Source organism: Sander lucioperca, chromosome 11, assembly GCF_008315115.2.
Source record: "Sander lucioperca isolate FBNREF2018 chromosome 11, SLUC_FBN_1.2, whole genome shotgun sequence".
Taxonomy (NCBI): domain Eukaryota; kingdom Metazoa; phylum Chordata; class Actinopteri; order Perciformes; family Percidae; genus Sander; species Sander lucioperca.
In genome coordinates this window covers 1,679,526-1,698,548 of record NC_050183.1, presented here as the reverse complement: position 1 = coordinate 1,698,548, position 19,023 = coordinate 1,679,526, and the positions used below count along the sequence as shown (strand labels likewise).

The 19,023-nt window shown below is 40.8% G+C and overlaps 1 protein-coding gene across 7 annotated transcripts in view; it reads left to right on the top strand.

Annotated features, from left to right (window-relative positions):
• The window catches only part of camsap2a (calmodulin regulated spectrin-associated protein family, member 2a), a 53,036-nt gene extending 34,139 nt beyond the window's left edge, over nucleotides 1-18,897 (top strand). For 2 of the 7 annotated variants that reach the window (XM_031307198.2, XM_031307196.2), the window contains 13 exons: nucleotides 747-886; nucleotides 6,914-7,010; nucleotides 7,240-7,336; nucleotides 7,581-7,612; nucleotides 7,746-7,815; nucleotides 8,023-10,102; nucleotides 11,064-11,200; nucleotides 12,009-12,232; nucleotides 12,780-12,876; nucleotides 13,569-13,634; nucleotides 14,897-15,012; nucleotides 15,595-15,713; nucleotides 16,495-18,897. In XM_031307198.2, coding sequence (XP_031163058.1) covers nucleotides 747-886; nucleotides 6,914-7,010; nucleotides 7,240-7,336; nucleotides 7,581-7,612; nucleotides 7,746-7,815; nucleotides 8,023-10,102; nucleotides 11,064-11,200; nucleotides 12,009-12,232; nucleotides 12,780-12,876; nucleotides 13,569-13,634; nucleotides 14,897-15,012; nucleotides 15,595-15,713; nucleotides 16,495-16,800 — 3,581 coding nt within the window. In that variant the 3' untranslated portion in view covers nucleotides 16,801-18,897. The remainder of the gene's footprint in view (nucleotides 1-746; nucleotides 887-6,913; nucleotides 7,011-7,239; nucleotides 7,337-7,580; nucleotides 7,613-7,745; nucleotides 7,816-8,022; nucleotides 10,103-11,063; nucleotides 11,201-12,008; nucleotides 12,233-12,779; nucleotides 12,877-13,568; nucleotides 13,635-14,896; nucleotides 15,013-15,594; nucleotides 15,714-16,494) is intronic. The other 5 variants (XM_031307202.2, XM_031307200.2, XM_031307201.2 and 2 more) reach the window with 3 other exon arrangements.
• The last annotated feature ends 126 nt before the right edge of the window (nucleotides 18,898-19,023 follow it).

The following is a 19,023-nucleotide window of genomic DNA, read 5'->3' as shown; positions in this document are numbered from 1 at the left end:
ATACAAATGAAAACACTGAATGTTTCTTTTTAAAGGTTTCTGGCCCTTAAACTGTTTCTGCCCATTAACAACAAAATGGTTAACATCTGTTTTCAGAACACATTTCAACTAGATGCCGAAAAGAAACCCTTTTTTTTCCAACCAAAGAAGGACATGGCTGAGCTCTGAGCACATTGATTCTGTTTGTTTTTATTCCTCACTCCTCAATATGAAAAGAAAAATGTTAAGATTTTTGGATTTTGTTTTCAAAACCTGGCAGTGTTTGGGGATTTGATTTGTGCCATTTTGTCTCCTGTCCCTGATTGGATCAGTCAATAGATCAAAGATCAGTCACAAACAAAAGATACAACATAATTACATGCTAATGAAGTGTGTTGATAGTGGGCTCATCAAACACACACTCATACACAATACATATCCACACACACACAAGCCTTCAGTTGAAATGAAAACATCGGAGGGACAAAGGATTAATCACTCAACACTGTTTACTCTTTAAATGTATTAACACACAGCTCCACCCACAGGTTCATGACATGCAACACGCTGTCATGATTGGTCAGTCACAAACCATTGTGCTTAAAACCTCAGCAGTTCCTTACTAAAAGACCCTCAACATTGTACTTAACACACTGCACCCATCTCTGATCCAAACAAAAACCATCAGCCCACTGAAAACCACGAGGTGTGTTTTATAACCATACTGAGGTCACACTGACACCTGATGGCTCCCTCTGCCCTCCCAGATGTCTGTTTGAAGGAGAACATGACGCTGGCTGATCGGCTGTACAACCTGCAGCTCATACAGGACTTCTGCAAAGACAACCTGAACAGCTGCTGCCACTTCAGCCTGGAGGACATGCTCTACGCCTCCTCCACCATCAAGGTACGGCTTAAATCTGGAAAGGTAAAAAAGGTTTGGAGTTTCATTTCCAAAATGTGAGATTTGCTATTATAGTTGAAACAATTTTAACCCTCACTTCTGTATCAAACCATTGCTTGGGGCTTGTTAAGTTTTGCCAGTAAGTTACTGTAAGTCTTTGAATAACAAAAGTGATCAAACTTGTACAGGTTGAAGCCTCTATTACAGAGTTATTTAGCGAGTAACAGTTATTTAATTCTTACAAATGTACAGAAATTCTTTTGGAAACCTTTTTTTGAGTTCCTTGGAAACCATTTTTTTAAGCTAGTTGATTTTTAGAAATGAGTCTTGTAAATTGAGCTAAACTATAATTTTAAAGACTTTCTGTTCTTTCTAGTGAAAAATATGCTACATGTCATCGATGCTTGTGTTGTGATACTGATCCTGTGTGGTTGGTGTCCAAAGCTTCTCTCTGCAAACCCAATTCTCCACTCTGAAATGGCTTGTGTGTGTGTGTGTGTGTGTGTGTGTGTGTGTGTGTGTGTGTGTGTGTGTGTGTGTGTGTGTGTGTGTGTGTGTGTGTGTGTGTGTGCGTGTGCGTGTGTGTGTGCGTGTGTGTGTGTGTGTGTGTGCGTCCGTGTGTGCATGCGTGCGTGCGTGTGCGTACCAGCCAGCAGGAAGAAGAAATGCCAATTGTAGTTAGTAGAAAAACCACCATATGAAAAAAATGGTTGTTAACATAATATCCAAGCAAGTGGTGGTTATTTATAAAAAAAAAAACACAACCCTGGAGTAATGTCAAGTCTTCGATGGCACATTTACAAAATTACAGACATGAAATTTGTCGAGTTATACTTAAGTTAATGATTTTTTCCGTGAACGGATACAAATCCTGTATGTTTTAATTCATTCATAAGTTTTTTTTGTTGCTGAAACTGATTAGAAAACCATATGGTGTGGTATCCAGTGAGAAAGGCTAAATGAAACAGGAGAAATGGGTAGCTCTGTGGGCCAGCGTGGTGAGTCATGTTGTGGAAAAACCATTCAATCCAAACTATCTGTCTTAACCAACCACAAGCCTGGAGAGCTGCATTGCCATACCAACATGTCTGCGTGTGTTTTTTTCATTCTTTCCTCACATACTCTTTCCTTGTCTTTTCTTCTTTATTTCCTTCTTTAATTTCCTTTTTCTTTTTTTTCTTTTCTTTCTTTGTCGTTCTCTAAAATTTTCTTGCCCTTTATTTTTCGTGTGTGTTCCTTGTGTGTTTCTGTGATTATTCTAATTTTCTTCCGTCGTACTTTCTCTCTCTGTCTCTCACTGACTCGCTCCCTTTCTCTCTCTAACTCACAGCTTGCTTTGCATATCCTCCAGTCCTCTGTTCAGTCCGACACCTTATACCGGTGTCACCACTGTGTGTGTGCAGTATCGAGGTCGTCTGCTACTGATGGGAGATGATTGATTATAATTTTTTGGTATATACAGTAAATGTGCGATACTGCTGCAATGCACCCGTCATAAAAACAGCTTGGGCAGCTGTACTTGCACAGACTACTGCAAACTCACTCCCTCCCTGTCCTACATAACATATATCGGTCACCTCAGATCAACCAAAAGTACAGTGTAGAATTTTTGTGAAAAGAGGTCTTAAGTTTGAGAAACGTGCTACATTTATGCATTGTGTGGGTTTGCATGAATAATACAATATGTATGTAAAATATCTGTTTTGGCTCTAAAAAAAAAAGCATTCCAGTTGTGTTCATAAATGTACTTTTGTCGGTCGAAAACCTTTACATCATATACATATTTCCCACAATGTACCAAAACAGCGTCTCTCCCTAGTCTGCGACACAAAAGGCACAATTTCTCTGGTGGTTTGGGCTAACTTTCCATCTGTGCTGTGTTTGTGTTTGTCTCATCTCAGTGTGTGTTTTGCCTAAGAGCTGCATAAGCAGTAAAAAAAAGCTTATGTGTCTGGACAGCTTTGACTCTGTCTCAGCATGTCCTCTGACAGAGAGATGTTCTCAGCACAGACTGAACACAGGTCACTGTAAGGGCAAACATCACTAGACTGTCTAACATCAGCTTTTAAGCCACATTAAATGTAGAAATTCTGTTACAGTGCAGTTGTAGCTGTGTTTCCTTCCTGCTAGAAAGCATTTTGCACACACTAAATTAAAAACATTAGTCGGCTGAGTTAAATTGATTACATGGACTTTCTACACACACTGATAAAAGACTTCTGTAATAGTAATGGAAATATTCTTTAATATATAAACAGATTTGGTTTTTGCTGTTGCAAATCATATTTTGTGCTTCACTTTGAAGCTAAATGATACTGTAGAGGTAAAAGTAAAAGAATTTGACTTAATACTGTTATGAAACAGAGACCTGAGTACTGGAACCAGTACGTGACAATAGAGCAATGCTGGTGCTTAGTAACAGTAGCAGCAATATTGATATTTGTACTAATATTATAGTATATATATATATATATATATATATATATATATAAACATTATAAGGGGATAGAGTACTGGTGGAATGAATAACATGGCTGCAGCTCAAAGCTCACACACATCGACTAATAATAATAATTGAGTTGTGTTAACCAGCCAGTAGCAGTATTTGCTGACACTGAGTTCATGAGGGATACAAAAATCAAATCCCAGCAGGGCAGAGCTATTGCCTGAGAGCAGCAGAACTGCATTCAGAACCAGTTAGATTCAGTAACCTTGACCCAGTTTCCAGGCAGTCACACCCTCAGTAGCTGTACGCCGTGGCCCGTCATACTAACGGAGAGACCTTATTATAGAGAGTGAGCCGAGACAGTAGTGGGGAGGGGAAGTGAGAGAGGTGTTAATAATGTGAAAGAAAATGGAAACAGGAGAGAAGAGACGAGGAGGAGCGAAAACACTGATTTACACCAGTAGAGAGTCTGAAACGGTGAGAAAGGAGGTGGAAGAGACTAAAGAGGGGAAAGAGAGAAAGAGGGACAGCATCAATATTTTGTATGCTTGCCTGGTGAAGACAGGATCAGTCCAAATTATATTTGAATGGTCTCCATAGCAGATGATAGACCAGCCTTTAGTACACACAACCCCCAAAGCCATAGAATACACACATTACTTCGGGACATTCTTTCCTAATGGACACAAGGATAGTAAATCACACCAACCAACTCCCATTTACTGGCTTTTCATTTAATTAATTCAAAGCGCATCTAAATTACCATCTGTGGATCCAAGAAGGAGAAATGAAATTCACCAGCTTTGGGCTTTTGCCAGCGTTTGCTTCTTCTTTACCAGGAGGTTTGTGGCAGCAGCCTTGCTGAGGTTGCCCTGAGGAAGGCAATTAACACACTTAACTGTAATTCATAAGCTGCCTCTTTAATGCGGCTTTAATATTTCATGTCTGTTTGTGGCCACTTTTAGAACTTTTTGCATGGAAGTTCATTCTTTTGAATTGGTTTTGTTTTCTACTTTTAAAAAAGGTTTCTCTTTTCCAAATTGAGTCTGTCTGTCTGGCTGCAGGACCTAGATCCTTTATCCCTCTGGCCCAATGATTGTTGACATTAATGCCCTGCGAACACTCAGTGTGTGTCTAAGCCTACTGTCTGTGTGATAATATAATTTGTAGGCTGTTTATGTGCATTTTAATGCATGCAAACCCTGCCTATACATCGGCAGTGCATTCAAACGTTACACCGTTCATGTGTGCATGTGTAGTACATGCAGGCAAGGCTGTTTGCGCCCATCCCTGTACAGTGGATTAGCTCCCTCCACCACCCCCACCTCCCTCAACCCTGAGCTCTCTTCTAGCAATCACCAATCAGGTTCCTGTTCTCATCCTGAGAGTGACACACTCAGACGCTCAAATCTCCAAACAAGACAGATTTGGCATCGCTGCAGACTTGGCAGAGGTAGTAATGGCAGTCAACAGGGAGATAGGCGTAGTGGTTGGTTGTGTGGGGATCTGTGTGAGTGTGTGTGACTGCTGACTGGTGGTATAGCGATAACCGTCACACCTGGTGTGTTGGTAGTAGTCAGTCGGGCAGATGGGAAGAGAGAAGTCTGGTTGGGCTTTTGCCACCAATCTCGGCTGGGCAGACAACAGGAGATCTTTGTCTCTATTTCTTTCTGGCTCTTTCTTCTTCTGTTTGTCTTACCCCATTGAGAATTGCTTCACACGCTGAACACTCCTGAAGGTAACCTGCACTTTGGCATTTGACTAGCTGTTTGTTAGTAATTTTATGCTTAAGAGTTATTTAACCCCAATTAGTTATAAGAAAGCCAAATGTAACTTAAAACATAGCTAGAAAAAGATGATGGAAAAGATGAAAATCTTTAATTGACTCATTGAAAAACTAACTGTAGTAAGCAACTGTTCAATTTACACGTAAAGATGATAATCCAGTGTGTCTGCTTTACTTTAATAACTTGGTAACCATGTGCACGACAGCTTCTCACACCTTGATTTTGTCATAGCGACACACCTTTTCACGTGTTTGCAGCTCTGCTTTCTAGCATGTGAGAAAACAAAAAAGGAGTCAAAAAAACCTGCTAAAATGCTGCAGTAACACCCAAGGGAAACCACTGCTACTGCTGTTAATTGCCTCTGCCCCTCCTGGTGTGCTTTTGGGCTGCAGATGAGGGGCGTATGATGTGTGTGTGTTTGCTGGTGTGTGCTTGGTAGAGTGAAATGTTGCTGATGAGGTAAATCAGGTATATTTAGAGCTGAGCCATGCAGCAATGTCTTTGTCTGGAGACCATGGACTGAGACTGGGGAGGGGGCGTGTTTCCTCAAGGTCGTGCCTGCTTCACTGCACTCATTTTGCATATCGTGTGCACTTGTGCATTTGTAAGCCAGTGCCGGCATGTTCACTGCAAAAAAAAAAAAAGGTACCAGTTTGGCGTGGTAATTGATTAAATATTGATTCTTGAAAGATGTAAAAGTGGAAAACATCGTATCGAGCTGGAATTAGTTTACAATGCAAAATACATGTTTTTGATGGAGGAATTTGATTTTTTTCTTGCCTTTGTGTCAAGATAATGACGCTCAATTAAAAAAATTAAACATTTTCATGATGGCACAAATCTTGACTCATTAAAAATGCAGTATTTTGACTGAATATGAGACTGAATGGATTATTCTACAGTGTTGACAATGGGGCCGACAAAAAAGTCAGGTTGAACCATGTGGTGTTTTTGCTAAAGGCTGCATATTTCACCTCTGTAATAGAGTGCAGATCTAGTGTAATAGTCTTTCATAGTCCATACAGCTTTCCTTTGTTATAAAGAAAAAACCAACAGTGGGTTTGGGAAAATACATATATAGTTATACTGAGGGAAATTACTTCAGTTGCAGTTTGACCTCCCACTGTATGTTGACCTGATTCAGACATGGACACCACTAGACACAGCAGTGGCAAAGATCCCTCCAGCAATTCTAACCCAATCCAGTTCAGGTTGGCTGGTGGATCGAGAGCAGAAAAAAATAGCTGACCTCTATTCTATAAATTAGGTTAATGCGTTAGTCACTCCTCTCTACTACCACAGGTACTGTTGACATGCCAAGATTAGCTTATCTAGCATGTGAAAAGCCATGCTGTTGGTTACATTAACTTAGCTAACAAAAACGATTACAGTGTGAAAAGTCTGACTTTTATTATGTCACAAAAGCCATTTATTCATTTTCCTTAAATGCCACTTATTTTTTGAAAATACCTTGCTGAAAAGGATGATAAATAGAGATCCCATCGTGAATTACTACTCTGTAGTTTGATCTATGAAGCATCTTACCCTTAAGACGACACTTTGTGAAATGGAGCAAGATTGGTGAATTATTTATGGGCAGACTGGAAGATACAAATAATACTCAACTCAGGTTCTCTGAGATAAGGGTTCACAGTGACACCTGCTGGATAAATAGGTACAATGCATTTGTGTGGTTGTGTATTGTGGATAAAGCATGTGTTCACTGTGTTCGCTGAGTGATTATATGTTTCCCAATCTCATGATTTTAATCTTAGTCTTATTTGAATATTTTCCCAGTATAACTACCTGGTGTTCATGGCAGAGCTGTTTGGTTGGTTTGAGGTGGACAAGCCGTCTTTTGTGAAACCAAGAATGCTGGACAACGAAGGCACAGGCAAGTCTTTAATTCTGACCTTACGACAATAGTAGCGAAAACAACTGTATTGTCATGTGTGGAAAGAAGGGGTGGGGAGTGCTAGCAGTAATAGTAGTTGTAGAGGTAACTGTGGGTGCATTTTATCTCAAACATACACAAAGCAAAGTAATTAGGGGGGAAATAGTATTATTTTGCTATACATTGTGAAAGCACAGTTTGATCAATTGTCTTTATTGTGTCACCTCAGAGCCCTCATTCTTGTTGAAGAATATACCAGCAATCCCCATCTCCAAGGCAACCAAGAGGAGCTTCATGGAGAGACCCCCAAGTCCTGAAAGACCCAGGTATACTTCCAAAAATGCATCAGCAAGGCATTTCACTTCCATTCGAATGGGGCTGCTTGTTGGCTAGTAGTTTACGCCAGTTGGTGGGCAGCTGGCAGGTGTGAATATATGGTACTGATTAGGCCAAATAAGATCGGAATTTTAAGCACAATTCATATCTGGACAAAGTAAAGCTAAAAGGACCATGAAAATATGTAGTACAATGTATAACATGTTTTGTAATTTTCTCTTTCTCATTCTATAGTTTGCCCCTCCGACCCCAGCCTCGAAACTCAGGTGGGTGATTTTTTATTTATTTATTTACTTTTTTGGTTTTTACAAAGTGTTAGGTATGAATATCAAAATATGATTACTTGTATGTAAATCAAGTTCTGTTTTGATTCTTACTTTGCTTACTTGCGTCATCCAGGAGAGATCAAGAGGTCAACCTCAATGTCCTTTGTTGATGGCAACCTCGGCACCTGGCCCAAAGAAAAAAGGTTAGTAATATTACTGTCCTGTTTATGTGCTGCCCATTTAAAATATACAATCCCAAAGACAATTAATTATCCCATGGGGATTAAGAAAAGCATACAGTATTGTGATGTTTCCAAACCAGACTTTAATTTAGAAAAGAATTTAGAAATATGAATACAAAAAAGGTATCTTAAAATGTAATCATGTTTCTTTTTTGTTTTTCTGTTAAGGTCTGGGCCTTATGGAGTGTCTTTTGACATCCCCTTTGACAAAGAGGACTCTGCTTCCGGCGGTCTTTCCTCCACGCGTGGCATGGTCAGGTCTGTCAGCACTGATGATGGTTCTGGCTTCAAGGTCCACCACCTGCCCCGCGGAATGAAGCGTAACCTGTCCTTCCAACCAGTAAATGGCCAGACTGTCGGCATTGAGGAGGAGGGCTGCCCAGACAGCCTAGCTGGTATGGAGCCTAGCAGGCCAGCGTACCCCAACGGACATGGAAGTGTCATGGCAAAAACTCCCTCCATAGAGGAAGCCCTTCAGATTATCCACAGCCCAAATAGGCCCCCAGCGGAGGGGATCAACAGCGGTTTCTTCCTGCACACTCAGGACCACGGGGCTGGTGTTGGTGTCTTGGAGCCAGTGTCAGAGTTGGACTCCCAAGGGCCTCTGAGCACCACAGACACCACCGAGGTGGACACTGGCATCCATATTCAAACAGAAGACATGCTAGATGAGGATTCCTCTCTGAAAGACTGCTCTGTGAACATGGACCTGGATATGGACACGCCAAGCCCCTGCCCAAGCAGTCACAGCAAATCCCCCTCAGGGTTGAAGTTGACCAGCTTTGCTGAACAGAAGAAGAGGAAGCATACTCCATCATTGCCAGACTCGGGGAGGTGCAGCAGCAGCTCCCTCAAGACCACTCCTGAGGGCTCCGAGTTTTGCCTCCCGTTATCTGTCTCCTGGGCCCCGACCCCTGAGCACAGCCCCATCCATCAACAAACCACACCCCCCCTCACTGCTCAAGCATCGCCCACACCTGTACAACTTCCAGCCAATGACCCTGCTCAGGTCATGGCTACGGAGATGGTACAGCTGAGGATGAGGCTGGAGGAGAAACGTAAAGCCATCGAAGCGCAGAAGAAGAAAGTGGAGGCTGCTTTCACAAGGCATCGGCAAAAGATGGGTCACTCAGCGTTTCTCAATGTGGTAAAGAGAAAAGGAGATGGGGCTGCCAGTGGAGAGGAAGGAGGGAAAACCGACGGAGAAGGCAAGGCAGCAAGCACAAGTCCCACCTTCAAATTTGGGAGGAGCAAGGCAGACACACCTGATGGGGCAGAGCAAAGCAGCACCGCTTCCTGTTGGACAAAGTCGCCTGGTGCAGGAGAGGAAGGTGGTCAAAGCCATGCTCAGCTCACCGAGGTAGATCTCACCGAGTATACGCGCTCGATTGAGAAACTGAACCATTCATTAGCCTTCCTTCAGACTGAGATGCAGCGACTGGCTCAGCAGCAGGAAGTTATCATGTCCATGAGGGAGAAACAACATCAGCAGGCGTGGGTGATCCCTCCTCCCCATACAACCCCATCACCACAAAAACAGAGTCGAGCCGGAGCTGTTACCCGATCCTCAGGACCCTCTTCTCCTGCCGACTCCCCCCGTTCCACCCACCGCTCTCCAACCAGCATCAAACGCAAATCTGCCTCCTTCCACTCACGTACTCCTCGCGCCGCTCGACCCAACGAGCTAAAGCTGGCCCCTTACAATCGAGTCCTAACTGCCCCACAATCTGTCGACAGCATCCCCAGGCTACGGCGATTTTCTCCCTGCCAGCCCTTGGCAAGTTCCTTCGTTTACATGGGGGAGAAACCAGCAACCTCCAATCCAGAGACAGTAGCTTCAGATGGAGATAAAAACAAGGAGACAGAGTCACTATATTCCCCAGAGAGGGAGATTGCCAGTGTATGTGTAGCCAACTCACCGCCCAGCTCCCCCAACCTGCAGAACAAGAGAGAACAAACAGAAGCAGATTCAGTTCAGAAGTCAGTTGCAGATCTGAAACCTACCATAGAGTCAACATTTCCTGAGGTTCTGGCCCACCCTGTGGTAGAGACCTTCACAGTGACACCTACAGAGATTCCTCCCCAGCCAGAAGCCTCAGGCCAAGTCAAGAGCAGCTTGATTGAGGTTCCTCTGTCAGTTGTGAAGCCACTGGATGATCTGTCACTTGATAATGATTTGGAGATGCAGCAGGGTGATGCGGAAGGCCCGTATCAGGAACAGAAGATTTCTTGTGGTTTTTTCTTCAAGGTAGGCGTTTGATTCAAAGAGCTGTCACCAATGTCGATATTTTGTTGCACTTTGTCTTTTCATAATAAAATAAATAAAATAAAAAGATTTGCACAACCAAACAAACTGGAACTTCTGTCAACAAGTAAGAACAAAGAACCAGCAATATCAATTTTAAAAACCACAGTATGCAGAGTCTGGGTAGCAACCATGCAGCGCCACTGGAAGCCTCAAAATGCAGTGGTGCAGTTCTGAAGAAAAAAAAAAGGCAATTACATTTTAACCTGAGGCAGCCATTTTTGTTTTTTATCAGGAAACACTCTTGTTTCTAACATGATGAGATGATGAATGGTTCAGAAAACATGTCATCTTCCCATTATGGGTGCTAAGATAGCTTGCTAGCTGCAGTCTGGGCTTCGATGTAGGTCATAAAACTGGGGCTGTTGTGAATAATTTAGGCACAGCTGTGGAAATGTGAGGTTGGGGAAGGGTTGGATATATGGTGGATGTGAGGGTGGATGCTGAGGGATGAGCAAAGGATGTACACATGAAATAAAACCAATTTGTACTGAAATTGGCTGCCTGGCATGCCTATGTTGGGAACAACAATACAAAGAATATTGATAAAAACTGAATAATAACAATTACGTAATAAACGTTTAGGTGTCTGGATCCAGAAAAGAAGCCTCTACTCTGTTGCCTCTGCCAACCTTTTTACTCTAATTTCACAAAGGAGAGTTGACCTTTCACAATAACTGTTTAAAATGATATCATTCATTATATCCAATTAGATGAATAAAAAGTTGGGAGTATCACATAATAATCTGTCACAACCGTAGAATGTCAGCTTTGCTTAATGAACAGCAGCTACAAAACCGTAATATATAATATTCACTAAATGATACTGGATTTTTTTTACTATGCTTACACTCTTTACCTAAAACAGTGTGAGGCGACTGACTTTGTTTCCTATGTGACTCAGGCGGATGGAAATGCCGAGGATAACATGGCTCAGAAAAGGGCTGCTCTGTTAGAGAAAAGGATGAGGAGGGAGAAGGAGAGCCAGCAGAGGAAGATGCAGCAGGAGGCTGAGTTAGAGCAGAAGAAGGAGGAAGCTCGGTATGTTGACACATCTGGAAAATAAGTCCATACACATTTTCAGAACACAGTGTAGTGTGCTCTTTTCTTTAGTCTGGCAAAAAAATGTATTCACACAGATTGTTATATATAATATCCACCATCAGAAATATTAATGGTTTATGCAGTTCCATGTGTCCCATGTTTTTTAGACTCTAATTTCTTTTTTTTAATCTTGAAACATATACATGAGGTTTATTCCACTGCTGGAAATTAGTATCAAGTGAATTAATAAATAAAATGTGAAGTACCAGATGTTTTCTTCTATTTTTCAAACAAACAAATCATCTGATTTAAATGTTCAATTTCTAACTTAAAGGTCCTATGACATGCTGCATTTTGGATGTGGATGGATTCATATAGGCCTCAGTGGTCCCCTAATACTGTATCTGAAGTCTCTTTCCCGAAATTCAGCCTTGGTGCAGAATTCCTCATGGGCGGGCCAAATTCTCTGGGTGCTGTGGGCGGCGGGCAAAGCAGAGAAAGGGGAGGTAACCTTTCCCTTTATGACGACATAAAGGGAAGATTCCAGATTGGCCCATCTGAGCTTTCATTTTCTCAAAGGCGGAGCAGGATACCCAGGGCTCGGTTTACACCTATCACCATTTCTAGCCACTGGGGGACCATAGGCAGGCTGGGGGAACTCACATTATGTTAAAAAAAACTCATAAAATGAAATTTTTATGCCATGGGACCTTTAATACTTGTTCATTGACCTATGCTGAACAGAAAACACTTACAATATTTCTCTGCACTGACTTCCTCCCATTCCTCTGCTCTGTCTCTTCAGACTGAAAGCAGAGGAGGAGCGCGTCAGGAAGGAGGAAGACAAGGCCAGGAGGGAGTTCATCAAGCAGGAACATCTCAGGAGGAAGCAGCTTAAACTGATGGAGGACATGGATACTGTCATTAAGCCTCGACCAGTCAGCGGGGCCAAGCAGAGGCGGGGGCGTACCAAGTCCATCCATCGCGACAGCATGGACTCCCCCAAAACCCCTGTCAGAGCTGCCACAGGTAACCATGGAGACGGCCCCCACTCAGAGAGGTCATGGTCATCCCATCCGTTGAATCTGTGTCCTGCTGCCACTTTGCTTTGTGCCACCTGAGAATGTCTTAATCACATTCTATCACAATAACTACTCATTTCAGATATTTATCTAATTTGGTCAATTTAAGCTTTCAACTGGGTTAATTGTGACATTTCATCTACTGCCTAACAAGCCCAAATGAATACAGTAGAACTTTTGAGCTTGGACATGATGATATACTGAAGGAGCACTGCAATACTTGTGTGTTTGTATGTGTTTTTTATGTCAATTAAATCATGCATTATACAGTATACAGTATAATGTGTAATAATACATATTCATGCATATATTATAGTGGTGTCCATGTGGACTTTGTGTGTATTACTGGATGTTAGAGTTCATTTTAGTCCAAACACTGAGGCTGCAATGCTCTGTGACAGGGTTGGTACCAAACATAGTGGACAGCCTGGTGTTGTTATTCATGGTGCCGGTGTAACTGTGTCGTGCTGTATCACATCTCATCTCACATCCAGGTTCACGCCAACGTGTCTTTTCAGTCTCCAGCTTGTCCCTTGCTTCCCTCAACCTGGGAGACAGTGACAGTGTTCACTCCGAGAAGAGATCGCCAAGGTGAGATGTTTTTACAAGTTTATAGCTGTTGGTGTAAGTTTGATGTTTTCAGGAAATTTTTACAAAATTTGAAACTTTTGGATACATAACTAATTCAGCAATATAGCAGTGGGATATGTGTAGTAAAAAAAATGCTAGGTGTAAAAACACTTGTGTATTACTGCCAGTTTGCTGTATGATAAAAATTGGAATACCTAAAACATAAAAACACAGACTTGGCACCCTGCTATTATTGAGAATAATTCACAATTTTGTCCTGGTTCACTTGTTTTAGGAATTACAGTAACTAAGCCACTGTAGAAGAGCATTAAGTCAATGCATAATATATAGAGTAAAAGCACACTGAATTATACAGGGCAGAAATTTGGCATGTGTATCTGATAAAAAGCATTTGTGGCATTACTGGTCGAGGTGTAGCCAGACATGAATTTAATTGGACATATAATATTTAAAAAATAATGCCAAAACAATTTATTTGAAACTTGAAAATATCTGAGAAACATTGACTTTGGAGTGAATTTTAAACATATTTCTTTAACTGTTCTTCATGTGCAGTAATACTTTCTGACCTTTTTGTCTTTTTAAAGCCAAGCTCTCCAGACTAACTCCAGTTCTCAGGTCTAACATTACTTCTGTATTCTTCTACCTTCCTTCTTTTAATACTTTCTTTCCTGCTGTTTCACACACGTCAGAAGTGCTAGTTTAGCCTCTGGTGCTCTCTTCTGCTTTCTGAGCTCTCCTAAACTGAGAAGAAGAAGGTTAGTTTCTGCTTGGCAGTTTTACTTTAAGGCACTTCAGACTGCACTGAGCCCAATCCTGCACTGAAACCCTGTTCCACGCAGGGTTTTATCAAGGATTGATCGAGCACCCTAAAGTAAAAGCAACATATTTCCTTATGATGAACTTCAAAGCACTGGTCTAATGCTACGCTTCTTACCCCCCAAAAAAATGACTTGCCTTTTTCCACTTACCTTTCTGCTTGGCCTTTTTCACACCTGATAAAACATCAAAGTAAATGGTTTAGTTTTGTTTCGAGTCACTGCGTCTCAGACCTGTTCTGTAGAACACACCCTGCATAAACATCCATCTTATCAAGTCATTTAACCCCATGTTGTGTCTTAAAATCTGCTAGTGGGATTCAAGAAATCAGTTGTTCTTGAAATATGCAAGCATGTAGTTAATCCAAATTATACCTTTTATATTCTTTTGGAAGATTAGGCCTTTTTGAGAAAAAAAAAGACTAAGATGACTTGTTAACGTGGGAAGTTCGCAAAAAATTATACATTTGAGCTTAGGTTGGCTGAAGTTGTACTGTACATGTGCTGTGCTCATTGATTTCACATAATTGCAGACGCAGAATACTGTGTTTTGTAAATACATTGTGATGTCAGTGGAATAAACTGTATTCACTCTGTATATATGGAAATCCGTTGTTCACGTATAGAGGGGACACATAATGCAGTTTGCAGTCAAGAAAAAGAGTAAATGTAAAGTGTTGCGCTATAATTGATTGTCGTTTTTTATTGACCGTGTATGCACCAGACTGCCTCACATCACCGCACTCACTGCCTGTGCTTGCAAGCTTTGCTACTTTACCAGTTACTGTGACGATGTGCAACAAACACCCAAACCAAGTTCAAACTGTGCGCTGGAATAGTACACACAGTTTCCCTTCACAGTAAGGGGTACATCTGTATAGACATGATGTAGACAGAGTGGGAAAATGACACCAGTCTAATACTGCTGTTCTGCAATGGCTGGAAGGATTTATTTTTGGAGATTCAAAGTATCTAGTTGGCTTGTATTATAGTAAAGTAGTTTCCTGCCCTGCCTACAGAAAAAGAGAACAGAGTGTTTGGAAGCAGCACCCATGCAGAAAGGTAATCTAATACTCTGCATGTATATGTGTGTGTGTGTGTGTGTGTGTGTGTGTGTGTGTGTGTGTGTGTGTGTGTGTGTGTGTGTGTGTGTGTGTGTGTGTGTGTGTGTGTGTGTGTGTGTGTGTGTGTGTGTTTTCTAGGCCAGATTCTGCAGATGGCTTCCTGTCCCCAAGTCGCTCCAGCAGCAGGAATGGAGAGAAGGACTGGGAGAATGGATCCACGACCTCCTCTGTTACATCTAACACAGAGTACACTGGTAGGACAACTTAGGCCATATCTTCTATAGCATCGGTTGTCAATGCAAATGTTAAAACTAGCTGACTACAGTTTCAGTTTACCCTTAATAGTTTGGAGAATAAACATGATTTTAAGGCATAAAGGTAAATGGTAACATGTTATGGAATGACATCATAAACATAGTTATCCATTTTTTTATCTTGTGTAATTTCGGTATCCAGTGCAGCTAATATTGATACTGAATGACAGCATTTTTTTTAAATCTTTTTTAGTAATATTGTAATTTGTTTTCGTCCAAAGTTAAGTCCTCCTCTTTTCTCACTTCCTTCTTGGTAGGGTTTCCTACCTCAGTAGATGTACAATGTAAATCAAACATATTAGCTGGGCTTTCTTTTTTTTTTATCTTAATGCTGCATTCATAGCTACAATTTCTTTCTCAGTCCGCCCAGTAACACATGGATATGCTACCAGTAGCAATCTTCATGCATGATTTATCAAAGAAATGAGTAAAAATAGGGAGGAGAGTCTTTTCTTTGACATAACTGTGTAGTTGTCATGACAACAGTCCAATCCTAATGTTCTCTCCTGTGTTCTCATTCAGGACCAAAGCTATACAAGGAGCCCAGTGCCAAATCTAACAAGCACATCATCCAGAATGCTCTGGCCCACTGCTGCTTAGCAGGCAAGGTTAATGAGGGGCAAAAGAACAAGATCCTGGAGGTAAGGGCATGGAGTTTTAAATATATGGTTCTATACACTTGCAGGGGTTGGATGGATAGGTTGATGATGCACGCCACGTACCTTTAACAGTCAAGCCTTTAAAGGTGGTTCACAATAAAAAAATAAATTAAAAAAAAGCAATGAAGGGAAGGCTGAAAGACATTAAGTTCTGCAGGAAATGTAATATAGCGTAGCTGAACATTGATTGCAAAAAACACCAAAGTAGATTGAATGGAATTAATTTGTGAATGACAACAGAGTGGTGAGTATGATAGCACTTTGTTGTTGTACTAATACAATTAGTGATAAGGAAAAGCAGCCTACATTATATTGAATGTATCAAGACAACAGGTAAAAATTGAGCTTTGAGTTTGCATTAGCCAGGGAACAGGCAAATTCAAAGGCCTGGTTCTCTGATATTAAGCTAAATAAAGTAAACAATTTGAGAGGTTTCATTTTAAAACCCTTCCATCACAGTGATTTACAATATTTATTTAGGTTATGTTCTCTGTATGTACAAGTAAAGGTTTGCTTTGTTACAAAAAGGGCTAGTCAAAGAATAATAAATAGTACTCTAATCGCAGAGAGGAAAGGCTGAAAAAACATTTTAGCATTTAAGCCAGTCTAAATCACAGGGCAGACACACTTTTAAATAACTAGAATTAGGGCTGTGAGAAAAGAGTGAGAAGAGTCAAATATCACCTGAACCTAAGCTTTCCTTGAGCATACTGTATGACTTTCATACTGTAACTAATGAGCTTTTCTCCCCTGACCTTAACAGGAAATGGAGAAATCAGAGGCCAACAACTTTTTGGTTTTGTTCCGAGATGGCGGCTGCCAGTTTCGCTCTCTCTACACTTACTGCCCCGAGACGGAGGAGATCAACAAGCTGACAGGCATCGGCCCGAAGAGCATCACACGCAAGATGATCGACGGCCTCTACAAGTACAACTCGGACAAGAAGCAGTTCAGTCAGATACCAGCCAAGACCATGTCGGCCAGCGTGGATGCGGTGACCATCCACAGCCATCTCTGGCAAACCAAGAAGCCAGCCACCCCTAAAAAAGTAGTGCCTGCCCAGTCCTAATGGATCTTAATACACCCAACATCACCATTCCCCCCTCAAATGGAACATACCCATTTCAATTTGCACTCCACTGTACATATCCATGAAGATTCAAGCACCTGCAATGCCAGTTAGATGAATGCATATTTGTCTTAGGTTTATGTTTGTTTGTTTCTTTTCTCTTCTCATTGCATTCCTGTCCTTGTTTTTCCTACTTACTCTGGACTGGACATGATAGGACTCAAAGATTATGAACAACTGGAATGTATGCCACTGCTGAAAAATTATGTAAATGCTTATCACTTCTGTGTTTTAAGAGATTGTCATGTTTGAGTCAAATTATGAAGGCATGTGTGGGTGTTGGTTTTTGTTTCCTATGTGCCAAACGTCAAAAAACAGACAGTATGAATGCCAGGACATTTTACTGAAGCACTGAATGTTTTTAATTCATGTACATATTGATCTTTGTTTGCATTATCCTGTTGATGTGTGGCCTTATGCACGTTTTGTTTTAGAGTGTGAGTGCAATGAGGTGATTGTAAAACAACGTATACAGATGGGATTTTTTTGTACTTAGAAGAACACTTTTTTCTTCATCCCTGTGGGTAAAACAGTTTGTATATTAAGGTACGCAAAACTCCAAAACGAATTGCATACAGCTAGTGTTAGCCACACAGTATATGTGTGTTCAGCTCAACAAAGCCAAGCGGTTTCAGCTTTTTCAGAACCCTTTTTGAGAAAGTGATTTCAAAGAATGCAGGACGTTACCGTGGATCACTGGTTCTCAACCTGTGGGTCGAGACGCCTGCAGACGATTTGAACTATCATGTATTATGTGTAAAAAAATATATATTTCTGATATAGAAATATGCTGTCATGTTTGCAATGGTTGTGTTAAATTCCTTTTTACTCATACAGAAGTAGTTTCAACCTCAAGATTTCACTTGGGGTTTACAGTGAGGCATTGCTTCAGCCAAAAAGGTTGAGAACCAGTGTTGAGAATCACTCTTCTGTTGGTTCACAGCAGATTTGTGAACAAATAAAACAGCTCAGTATTATTTTGTTTTTTATTGTCAAATGCTGCCTACTGCACCACATAGGATATTTACAGATTATTAATATAATGTATGATTACACTCTCACCCACTGGTATCAGTAAAATGACTCAATTCCAAGATAATGACAGCTAACAAGTTTTTCTCTGTATCAATATCAGGATTTACAATTCAATTCGTAATAGTACTTAATTGACTTCAGATTCACACCAGGCTTACTTACTGTATCTTTTAAAAGAAGTCTGCACTTATGATACTCTAAGGTAAAAGTAAACACCAGATGTCGTTAACATAGTGCATAAAGTTTGGATTGCTTAGTTAGAAACCAATTGCTTATACTGTACATCACTGCAAGTATTGCTGATTCATTAAAATTGCCACACTGTTACTATGGTTTTCATTTCCAACACATCTATGCATCTGTTGCTCTTACATTCTTACATAACACAAACATGTGTTCACCCAAACAGCCTATAGATGCAACGCGTCCTAGACAGACCAGAAAATATAGTAACGTTGTTAGATTTCTTTTATTTGTTTGTATTATTAGGATAATGAATTTCACAAAATAATGCAAGGCAGAATAGGGCAGATTCTTGTTGCTGCATACGGGTAGAGACTCGCTACAGAGTTTCATTGGTGTCAGTATCACGTTCCTTTTGCCACCGAATGTCAAATCAACATAATTTGCAGGTATGGTTTCCAACAAAAGAAAATCTGCTAAGATTGTGCTTTGTTTTTTAAGGGGGGGATATTTATGACCAAAAGAGAGCATGTACATGTCTTTGAAAATGTAATCTAATATAACGGAGTGTTTCTCTGTTGGTAATTAGAATGATTTGTCAACTGAAGCTATGTCCACTATGGCTGTTTAAGGCCAAGGTAAATGGTTATTTAAACTGTAATGATATTGTACAGTGTGTTCATGTGAGCTCATACCTATTCACTATGAAGACTTTGTTTTGTTTGTCAGATGCTGTGCTGTCATTCAACATATTGCTGAACATGTAGTTTTGATTTGTTTTAGTTTTTTGGCATTTAATAAAACTAAGCATGGCCTCAGCATTTATGTGGTGTTAATTGTAAAAACAAAAAGTATTAGATAGATCTGTCAATCACCATTGGTATGGTTTAATGTTGTTTTGATTTATAGAAATGATTAAGGAGACCTCAAGACAATATGGGGTGT